Source organism: Macaca fascicularis, chromosome 8, assembly GCF_037993035.2.
Source record: "Macaca fascicularis isolate 582-1 chromosome 8, T2T-MFA8v1.1".
NCBI classification, from domain to species: domain Eukaryota; kingdom Metazoa; phylum Chordata; class Mammalia; order Primates; family Cercopithecidae; genus Macaca; species Macaca fascicularis.
Window position 1 is genome coordinate 140,548,023 of NC_088382.1, and position 12,054 is coordinate 140,560,076.

A 12,054-nucleotide genomic window follows, 5' to 3' on the forward strand; every position below is an offset into this window, starting at 1 on the left:
TGTGCCTCCCTTAGGTCCATTTCTGGTCCAATACCAGATGGCTGCAGATGAGATGTGAATGCTATTAAATAAAACACACTAGAAACTATCTGTAGTATGCAGGGGTTAGGTTATTAGTAAGACAAGTACATCTTTAGCAAAAATAAATAAAAGCGTTTTGTATAGCTCTGGACACAGGCATTTACACAAGCTGATTGAGAAGATTCTTTATAAAGCCACCAGCTCTTCATCCTAGCTTCTTCAATGCAGTAACCAGGAAAGAAAATGCATTTATTTTGGTCCTTAAGCCCTTAATCATATGATGAATAAGAGAAGTGTGTCTGTTATTTTTTTTGTGGGGGGTTGAGGGAGGCAAAATGTTTCTTTTCCTTTTGTTTTGTTAGTACATAGACACAATCCATCTCAAATTGGGAACTGTAGGTGAAGGTATTAATTTTGGAGTCTGTAATCCTGAGGTAGTTATCAAAGAAGCTCATTGGGAATGGTGTATGTGCACAGAATTGTGAATTCTCTGAACTAAGGAAAGCAAATCTCCCAGGCAGCTGAACAAACTTACAAAAAAATTGCTCACTGGAGCTTTACAGAGTATTGAATCAAACTCCAGAAATTTGCTTGTAGATTCCCTGCTGTTCCTGCCTGAGGCTCCTGCAGATGCCAGGCACCTCTTGTGCTCAGTCAAGGAAGGTCTGTCAGCTTCCATCAGCGCAAAGGAGCAACCCAGTTAAGCAGGGTCGGCACCCCATCTGCCCACTCCCCTTTCCAGTTCAAAGCTGAGGTGGGGGAGGGGAATGGAAAAGTCATCATTAATATGATGATAGCTGCCATCCTTGAACACTTTACCTAATCAAGGTATTGCCCTGAAGACTGCCATATTAACTGTGAGGTAGGTGCATTCATTTTCCTCATCGTACAGAGAGGAACTCATGCTTGGAGAGGTTACTTTACTTATCTAAGGTCACACAGCAAGAAAGTGGCAGAGGTGGAATTCAAATTTGACTCCAAATCCACAACCCATCTTCTTTCTACTAGGCCTAGGTCAGAGGACTCTGAGGCAGCAGACAACTGGGAAAACGGGAGAATAGATATCTAAAGTCTAAGAAAGACAGTGTTTATCACTGATGCTTACATCAAGTTATTGGGTGCCTTCATTATTATGTTAAAATGGTTGCAGCTGATGTGAATTCATCTAAAAGCAAAGGTAAGTGGCTGTTAATGCCACTTGGCTTAATAATCTCAAAGTGGAAGAAACCCTTTTGATGCTTACTGAGTTAAAGGAGGTTTTGTTCTTTGAGTCCTCTTTTCCTTAAAGAGCAAGCTGATGCTCTCTTAATCTAACTTGCATCTCCTTTCATGGCCTTCAGTCTACTCATGATTTTCAAGGAGAAAGATAAAAGACACTACCAAACCAAACCAAACCAAAGCAAACAAACAAACAAAGAAACCAAAACCACAGCCCCTGGGCTCTCTCTCCAGTCCCATGAACATTTACAACAATTAACTCAGAAAAAGAGCCACTGTGTAGACCCAGCTCTACCTTGTGCTCCAGGCTGGAGTCTTTAAACATCAGTGAGAATGGCTTGATATGCTCTCTTCTCAATTTATCGCCACTCCGCAAGTCGATGGTATGTTCTATTCTCTTGTTAATTTCCTCAGGCCCAGACTGGACATGCAAAGCTTGTGCAAGATGGTTTGGAAGCAGATTTATTGAATTTCTTGTTAGGGCAGCCAGAGTCTAGGGGGAAAGCACATGCAAACACAATAAACCTGCTAGTCCCCTTTAGATAAAAAATAAATGCAATGTTTTTAGATCATGTTGCATTGCAAACAGTAATAGCATTCCATGCAGTTGTATTCAGTGAAACCTACAGAAGTTGATCTGATAGCATTTGGTGCAGAGAAATACAACCTGGCAAAATATCACATCCAGAGGGACACTTCCCTTTTCTCTATGTAGGCACACTGAATTCCTTTGGTTGAGGTATTTGGAGAGTTGTTGGCTTAGAAATGTTAATCAAGACCCTTTCTCTAACCAGGCACAACCTGGGTATGAGAGAAAGAGAACCAAAAAAATAACGGAAAGTAAATATATATTAAAAGTCCACAAAAATGATCATCTCCAACTGAGTAGATTCCACATTTTCGTGTGACCTTTCATTTAATGGTGGTGGAGAGTCTTGGGGTCTTACGGCTTGCATTTTTTTTTTAGCATCACTCATAGAAAGACAGCCAAATGTGCCAGGATCTGCTCCTTAAACTTGATAAAGATTGTTAAATTTTTTACTTTGTTAATATGTCCCTCCCTCAGCATAGGCCATTATATATCTATATATTCATATAGATATATGTGTGTAATTTCTTTTGGGAAAAAATGCAAGTAAGTTGCAGCCTCCCACCATTTCACAGGGTTACACAGCACGAGATGGGGAAAGGCATAACCACCATGGTTGGTCACTGGATATGGATACATGGATGCAGAAACTGCATTGGCTTACAAAGACACACCAGGTTTGGCAGGGAGACCTTTTCTCCTGGTGATTTAGCAGCCATGATAAGATTAACTGGCTGGATCTAGCCAAATGCAGTGTTCACTCACAGCACCAATTTAAGGCAGCTTCTTAGATTAAAAAAAAAAAAAAAAAGTGTGAGTTGGACCTGAAGGGATATAGGGATAAGGAAGCTCAATCCATCCTTCCAAGAGATTTTCTTGAGGGAAAGTAGAGGATGCCACGCATCTGTAGAGTGAGTAAAGAAGTGAAAATTCTCTGCCTCTATACACACTCACTGCATTTGCTTTTCTCTGCCAGCTTCTCAGCTTGGCTATGTTTAGAACACAGGCTAGACGAAGATAAGATTATAGAGTCATCAAATGGCAGCCTGTGAGAGGTGACATAGGACCTTGCAGATCCTCTTGCCAAACCTTCAGATATCGATGAGCCTCAGAGAGACTTGCCCATTTGCTGCCAAGCCAGATCTGCTGACTCCAGGACCACAGCTGGAGTCACGAGCTTTGACCTCTGTAAAGCCATCCAGCCCACCCCATAAGGATTCTCCCTATGGTGTTGTTGAACCCTTCATTTTAACCTTCATGAAGATAATCAATGTAACATAAATTCAAAGCCTCTAAAGCATTCTGTAGCAGGGCTCATCATGGCTAGAATTTACTGAAACCCTCTTCTCCAGCCCTAGAATAAAGAATAGAGCTGCATGTGCTAACATGAGAAAGCAAAATATATGTGCTTAGGGCACTGAAGCATGTAATTTCAGCTCTGAGTACTAAGGAGACTACTACAGCGAAAAAAATAGATGTTAGGGGGAGGCATGTTAGGAGAAGGGCTGGAGCAGAGACAAGGAAGCAAGAACCAATGTTCCAGATAATTGAACAGCAGGATACATGTGGGGCCAGAGAGTTTAGCCCCTGGAATTAAATGCCATTAGTACAGCATCCCAGAAAGCAAAGGAAGCTGAACTGTCGGACACTTGGTGGATTTCCCATTGTTTTTTTTGGGCAGAAGTTTTTTTCATATGGCATGAAATGTGACAAAACTCCATTTTCCATCTTGGAGAGGAGATGGAAATGACAGTCCAGCTGTCCTTGTCTGACCATACATTCTGACCTTGGGATGCCAGGGTGCCCTTGTAAGTGCTTGGAGCTGGGGTCTAACAGCTGGTGATGAAATCTGCTACATCTAAGCACATTCACAGTTAGGCATCTCTCACTATCTGATATTTTTATTTGTATATGGTTTTCCTTCTATGAACTAAATTGAGCTTATCCACTCTACCAGTGCCTTATGCCTTCAGTGACTCTAAGACTTTTGGATTTCACAGAGGAGGGAAGTTTCAAAAAATAGTTTGGGGACTAATTTGTTTAAATTACAGTAGCAGCAGCAGCAGCAGCAGTAGCAACAGCAGTAGGAACTACAGCTCTTTAATGTGACCATTATGTAATAGAAGAAAGGGCATTTTTTTTTTCCTCAACAGGAATGATGCAATCTCAGAATAAAAGACAGTCCTTTACATTGAATACATTTAGTTTAATAAATAACTATCTACTTTGTTCTTATTTTTCTCCTATTGATGTAAACTGGTGAAAATGTTAGCAGGAACCGATACTGGTATGTAGAGGACATTTGGAAATTAGGAATAGACATTGCTTCCTGGTTGCCTGTGCTGTATTCAGCCGTCCATTCAGAGAAGGATTCTGCTGCCATTGGCCACTTCTGTAGGACAGAGACCAATGAAATCTCCTCCTTTCAAAGCTCCCCTGCTCCTCTCCACATTCTATTGGCTGTCTATGTGGTTGCTTCAAATGAGAGAGAAATTTAGAGTCATTCTTCTTTCTTTCATCACCCCCACCAAGTTATGGGTAATAGTTGGGAGGGAGCTCCTTTCATCAAAATGTCAACAATGTGGTGGAGAATTCTTTTCTTGCCCATGTAGTTATTTTCATTCTTTGCAAGTGCTTTCCTAGCATTTTATGCAGGTAGTCAATTTTCAGTGGTATTTTTTTTCTGATAATTTCCTCTGTCAATTACATGTGACAATTACATGTGCTGTTTGGCCAGCAACCTCTCTAGCACCTACCTCACTTCTTAGGGGTATATGTGCTTAAGGGAACACCATCATTAACTCAAGATGGCAAGCAAATTGAAACTAGAAAGGGACATCAGGAAATCATCTGCTTTCATTTAATTCCCAGTACACTGCAAAGCATACATGTCTTTGGGGGTGACTATGATTTGGGATCATCTGTGATACCCCTCTATCTCATTAGTCATTCGTAATGACCACTAAGACGTCACCTTCAGTGGGATAATGTTACCAACATAAAAAATCCATACACTGATATATTCACAGTGATTCATTTGTAGTCAGTAGTGGAGACAGGTATAACTTGCCTTATTTGTCTATTTGGAGTCATTAGAGTCATACTGGAATGAGCTATTTTTAATAGAATAAGGCTTTCTCTTTTTAAGACTTACAGCACCAGTGTGAGCTAGACTGAGATCATGTTTAAAAATAGCATAAGCTTCCAAATAATGATTCCAGTATTAAATTGACCTCCAAAATGTTGAGATGGTTCTTTCACATAAACACCTTAAACAATTGGCTAAAGAATAGGAAAAACAAATGGATGAAATGGAAGAAAATGGAAAATGCCATAATACTTGACTATAATATAATATATATATATAATTGAATACATATATTTGAATGTATGCTTCAATGTATGATTGAAGTATATATTGTATTTATATATAATATATGTATGTGTATACTTAGCTTGTGTTTTTGATATTTGAGATGTCAGACTGAAGCAGCAATATAATATAATGTTATAAATGATGTTATAAATAAATAATGCTATTCATTTACTTTAGCTGGTGCTTAGATATTTGGGAGGTCAGGTTGGAGCAGCAGAAATGGCAGAGTTTGCAGCTGAGATGGCCTCTCACGACTGAGTTTTTCCCCAAAAAGATGTTGAAGACCGTAGTAGATTTATCCTAATGGAGATTGGTGCTCTCCTCAGGTATTCCCGTAAATGCTTCCTCCCTCACAGGTGCTTGAGACAGATCAAAGTACAAATGATCTGAGCTGAATCTCTGATGCTTGACAGTTTGGGGGTTCTGGTGAAAATTATAATGAGAGGGTCAGGTAGCCCTTTGTAAATTGCATTTGAACGGGCTGGAGGAAGTCATGAATCCTCTTAAGCTCATCATTTGGTTTATGATCAGAACACTCTTCTTTAGGACTTGTCTCTTATCTATGTTCCTAGTAAAATCCTACTTTTCTTGCAGATCCTATCATTTCATGGGTGGTCATAAAATTTGGTATTCATTCACCAGTTTGTCACGGCAAATAATTCTTCCCAGCAAGATTGCAGGATGAAGGTGTACTGTCTAAAAACATCCAGTTTTATTGAGTCAAAAACATTTTAGGTCTTAGGGATCATATACTCAAATCTCAAAAGACCCTGTAAAGCATCCTTATAGACACTGCAAATCAGCTTACATAGTTACAATACTGGAGTGATCTAATTCATTGTTAGATCCTCCTAATTCACTGTTTCTCAACAATGTGTTTCAAGAAACACAAGAATGATGAGAAGCTTCATTACAAAATGGTTCCGAGGACCAATCAGTTTAGAAAATGTAGATCCATTATTTGTTTACTGCCATTTCTCCTTACCTTAATTTTGTCTCTTTTGTTCGTTTCTTTGCCCCCAAGGCCTATGACAAAGCTTGACACTTTGTAGTCACTTAAATACTTTGTAACCACAATAAATGTGTTTACTGCATGAAAAATCTCTTATATCTTCCTATCTCAATATACTTTACTGAGATAAAGGCACTGATAAGTTCTGCAGAAATAAGACTTTTAAACTCTGCATCTTCCAAACTTTTTTGACCACAAATCCCCCTTTTCTTGAATTGCCTCTGTATGTTTCATGGAATGTTGTTTGGGAAACCATGCTTTAAAGTTCTTCCATGCTATTATTCACAATTTCCACACACTGGACCTGTTTCTGATCTCTGAACAAGGTCTATATCCATCTCCCTCCATGTGGCTGCTTTCCAGTGTCCTTAGCTTTCTTCACTAGGCACAGGAAATTTATTTCCCCAATTGTTCCATAGGTGACATAGTTTCTACATATTGCACAATTCTTAGTTTGTCCATGCCTTGTGGGGACTACTTCACAGAGTACCAGACCCAATGCATGTGGTATCTGACCTTGTGGTGGAGTCTGGGCACCTGACATAATCTGACCTATTAAGTAATTACTCATATTATACATGAAAACATGTAGCATCTAGGCATGTATCCTACTGCTACTTTAAAAAACAAATAAGACATCACGTCCTCCAGGAAGCCTACTCTGAGGCTGCAATTGTCCTTATCACAATTACTATGATTCATTATAATTGCCTAATTAGGTGATTGTTTCTCTAGACTATGATCTCCTTGAGGCCAGGCACTGTGTTTTATCTATAACTGAGTCTCCAGTCCCTGGTATATTTGCTAGGTTCATAATAAGTGTATATGAAAGGAAGGAATGAATGAATGGATAGATGAAAGGCCGAGTGCCTTTAGAAGAAGATTGTCCCCAGGGCAGTGTTTCTGGTCTTTAGCTGCAAAAGTCTCTTTAGTTTTTTTCTGTTCTCTCCAAAATGGACTTCAAATTTCGGAAAGATTCTGTTTCCGTACTGTATTAAATAAGAAGTAGTTTATTTTCCTGCGATTTGATCAAATGCCTAGTTTTTCTCAGCATGAGATAAAAGGCACTACCAATGCAGTTAATATTCCAGCAAGAGCAAGGACCTTTAAAGGCAGCCTAATGATGCTTGCCAATGTGAGGTTTTATTCAGACTTTTGGAATCCAGAGAATGTCACTCCCATTACTACCTGCCAGTGCTGGCTGCTAGAGCGCACCAGAGACCACAGGCTGGCAAGTGGTAACCGTGAGCCTTTTCTGGGACCAGCACCTGGGCTAACTTCAGTTTGTGTGTTCTCCATGAGCCAGCTGGTGGAAGGAGGTTAAGGTCATTAGTGAAAGCACTTTATTCCTTATTATCTCCCTGACAAGGCACATGTGGTAGTCTTCGGATTTAGCTCTAGGAGTTGTGACTGAGGTCTCACAGAGTGGGCCAACTCATTGCTGATATGGGAAAGACCTAGAGAGAACGTCAAGCTCAGCAATCTCAAGGCACGGCTGTGCAGCTTCTGTCTTTCATGCTGAGATGTCTTAATCTTTCCCAGAGACTCTGCTTGTTTTCAGTTTCAGGCTGGAATCTCCATTCAGAAATAAGTAGGGCCAATAGCTTCCCCAACCTATTCCTGGAGCACGCTTCCATTACCCCCGTGGCAGCATGTTTCTGTGCCTAACTTGGAAGCTTCTGTACCTCTGTTTTAAACTGGCTGCCTGCAGCCTTTGGGTTATGGAAAAGGCAGAGGTTCCACCTTTTAGTTCTTATGAACTTCCTATGTCCTGCCAGATACAAGAAAAACAGTGAGCCTAAGTAAGAGTACCCCAACAGTACACATTACAGCAATTCTTTCTCTACTGTTTGTTAAAATGCCGGCCCAACCCCTGGAAGAGAAGCCTTCTACTTTCAAAAGGGTTATTTTGTGTTCTTTTTTTTGACAAATTATAATAATATACAATTATGTGGTACCTTGTGATATATGAATATGTTGTACAATGATTGGATTAACCTAGTTAATATGTCCATCATCTTAAATACTTATCATTTATTCTTAAGAAAGCTTATACCTTGGGAAAGCTTCAAGGTGATCTAGTCTACAATGGTTTGCATTGAGGACCTCAGGAGAATGCTTGTTATATTTGAAAATGGCACAATTTTTTTTTCTCTCAAATCTGGGAATGGGGAGATGTGAGATGAAATATTTTCCTAGTAAGAAAGTGCTAAGTGGTATTTGAGTAAACATTGACTTGGAGAGCCCTTGATAAAACATCCACATGAGATCTCCAAGACCCTGTCTTATAACAAGTTTTCCTTCTTATGGGAGTGGAGGTGCTAGTGAATAGGACGATTTCCCATCAGCAAGGTATGTTAGTTAAGATTGTTGCAACTTTTCCTGTCTATACTAAGAGAAAATGAAACGGTACAACCAAATGATCTGTTTGATGCTTTTTTTAGTTAGAAATCATGCTTACTTTTCCTTTTATTTTTAGAATATTTATGTCACTATAATCTGTTTTCCAAGAAAAGCAAATGAATGTTTAACGAGATCTTATTGTGGGAGGAGGTCTGTGGGATTCTGCTTTGGAAAGCGGTTTAAGTAATTTTCATAATAGTCTCATAGCTTCTGCTCCAGGAAACGATATAACAAGGGTCAGAATGTCCATTCTGTTGAAATATTAGCCTAGACATTTCTAATAAGCCTACTGTAGGACTTCAGCACCCCTCTGTTGTCTGGTTTCCCAGTTATGAGTAAACAATGTCAGTCTGGGGCTTAGGCCATTTGGAAAATTGTTGCTTCCCATCTTTAGGCAGAATTGGAAGTTTCCAACCATTGCCTGGATGCTAACTGTGATAGGGATGAAGGAATCTGTGAAATCCTTTGATGGACTTTTGTTCCTTGGTGTCCTGAAATTTCAGTCTATGAATGAAGAAAATAAAACAATGGCAGGGGAGGAGCCCCTAGCTCTGGCTGATACCACAGTAGGCACTTACTCATTTGCGACTCATTTGAACCCCACAACCTCACGCTTGGCTTTTCAAATAATATTGGCAAACTGGAGCATGAAAACAGTTTACTCATTTGGGGGTTTAGGTCCCAGGATATTCAAGCACAATGCTAGGTTGTCTTCCTGGTGTGCTTTGCCTGACATTACATGCCTCGCCTCTTGCTTCAGTTCAACCTACTTCTGGGTCATGGCTTTAGACCCAGATGTACTCTCCTGGTTCTCTTGAGATGTGATGTGGGCAGGTGGTCAGCTGTGGCTTATCCCCAGGCTCAACCGCAATTCCAGGTGACTGGGCAGAGCTCTCAGGATAAGAAGACTCAGACCTCACAGAGGGAGTTACCAACATTCTGGATGTTCTCCCTTAGACTTGGCCTAAGGACTCCAGCCAGGTTAACTTGGGTCAAGTGGGGTCTGACAATGATCCCCTCCTGCCTGAGAAGCTTGCCTGACTCTGTTTCACCAGTCTATTAGCTAATCCTAGACGCTTGCCTCTGATATCATTCTTTGGGCTCCTTAAAAAGAAGATTCTCATCTCAGTTTGGGAAATGTGATTATGACTGAGACATTACACACTTGGGTCATTTTTTTAAATCAAAAAATGTTGTTAAACTTCTGCAGAATTGGAGGAAACAGAACTTGGCACACTCATTTAGATCTGACCACTTTGACGCCATACGATTTGAGGCAAATTGTCAATTGAATTGAATTTTTAACTTTTAAAGTATCACATCCGTAGTAATGTGTGGAACAGATATGCAAACTCCAAAACAGACTTCATCTCCGGATTAGGGATGGTATAAGTGCTGGGATAAGGTATGATCTAGGAATGGAGGCAAGATTTCTGCCAGGATTCACATGGGACTCGTAAGTAGGGGAGAGAGAAACTGAAACGTCAGTGGTTTGTTCATAGGGCCACAGGGTAGGTGTGAATTGAAATATCTCCTAGCACTGCATTAGCTGGGTTGAAATGTCATTGGCTGTGGTTGGTGAGATGACCACTATCCTGTTGACTGAATGACCTTGGGTTGGCAACTGGAGAATTTTAGCTCAGGAAATGAATAAACAAACATATATCCAGACCTACGTTACTCTATTTTCTTGTGAACAACAAAGATGGATTTTTTTAGACGTGTCAATGCCATGGGGAAAAGAAGGGGTGTGTGTGTGTGGGGGTGTGTGTGTGTGTGTGTGCATGTGCATGTTTATATGTGTGTGTGTTTGTGGGTGTGCATGTTTGTGTGTTTTGTGGGTGTGCAATCTTCTGTGTGTGCATGTTTATATGCGTGTGTGTGTTGGGGTGTGCATGTTGATGTGTGTGTGTTTGTGGGTGTGCATGTTTATGTGTGTGTGTTTGTGGTTGTGTTTTCTTAATAGAAATTTTGGGAAAATTGAAATAGAATTATTTAAATGTTTAGCTTTGAAGGTTCAGAAGTAACTTTTAATTTAGGCAGATGAAAAACTTACAACTTGGGTTGCTGATAAATTGCTCATGTTTGGTGTTTTAAATTTCTCAGTATGAGTTTTTTCAGATCCCTCTTATACAATTTACTAACCAAATGTAGTTATTAATGCTTTCCCTAATTTAGTTCCAATGGAGCAACAAATTACTGACCTTCAAGAATCCGGCATCTCTTACTTTTCACCAGCTGTGTCAGGGCAAAACCAGGAAAAGAAGAAACCATCTACGTTAGAGCTAAATTGCTACATCTTTGGAGTTGTGGCTTCTACTTCCTTTTACCCTAACCTTCCCAACACACATATTTCTATAAGAATGGTGTAATTCGTTTAGCTTTTCTGGCTTTTTATTATCCAGAGTGTTCATTTCCAGGCTTATCACTTATGAGTGGTCCTGTGTTTAAGTCTTCCCAAGACATGAAGTCCAGAGTGGGTGATACTGCATACAATGTATCCAAAGTCCTTACCATCTCACAGTGTGACATGATTCTTTAGGGGACTAAAGATAACATAAAAGTCACAGAGTGGGGGCCAGGCGCGGTGGCTCACGCCTGTAATCCCAACACTTTGGGAGGCCGAGGCAGGTGGATCACGAGGTCAGGAGATGGAGACCATCCTGGCTAACACGATGAAACCCCGTCTCTACTAAAAATACAAAAAATTATCCAGCCGGGGGTGGTGGCGCCTGTAGTCCCAGCTACTCCAGAGGCTGAGACAGGAGAATGGCATGAACCTGGGAGGTGGAGCTTGCAGTGAGCCAAGATAACACCACTGCAGTCCAGCCTGAGCAACAGAGCGAGACTCCGTCTCGAAAAAGAAAAAAAAAAAAGTCACAGAGTAGGAAGAGACACAGCCAAATCTAGTGGTGCATAACCTGAAATTCACAACAGTAGTTTGGGAATCCTTGAGACAGAAGAGGACCTTGCAAAAACTTCCATCCATACTGTATGCTTACTGAAGATAAGCTACTGTAAGTCTCTTTTGACACAAGGTGTCAAAATAAGTACATATATAAGTAACCAGGATGAGGCTGTTCAGGCCAACAAAAATAGCAGTTATCTTTTCTCTGGCTAGAATTCAGTCACCTTAGAGTGGGGAGACCCAGGTGTTTGTGTAGAGCAGGAAAACTGGTAGATCAGGGCACATATAAAAGTACTTGAAAAATGGGAATGAAAAGTCACTCACATCAAATGCAATTTTGCTTGGAAAGAAAAATCTTCCTCGATATGAACTGCACTGTGTCAAACAATAAAAGTTATACTTGGTGGCAAAGAGATGAGAGCAATCCTGGTGTAGCTCAGTGAAGACATTTTACACTGAAGAATCTGAGCCCAGTCCTTGGCAAAGTGAACACCAAGATTGACAGAAAATAAATCCCACTTCTTTGT

The 12,054-nt window shown here is 40.3% G+C and overlaps 1 protein-coding gene across 4 annotated transcripts in view; it reads right to left on the minus strand.

Moving 5' to 3' along the window:
- ADCY8 (adenylate cyclase 8) overlaps window positions 1-12,054 on the minus strand; it is a 263,968-nt gene that overhangs the window by 101,913 nt on the left and 150,001 nt on the right. For 2 of the 4 annotated variants that reach the window (XM_005564083.5, XM_005564082.5), the window contains exon 8: window positions 1,535-1,732. The exons of the other annotated variants lie outside the window; for them this stretch is intronic. In XM_005564083.5, coding sequence (XP_005564140.2) covers window positions 1,535-1,732 — 198 coding nt within the window. The remainder of the gene's footprint in view (window positions 1-1,534; window positions 1,733-12,054) is intronic. 4 annotated transcript variants of the gene reach the window in all.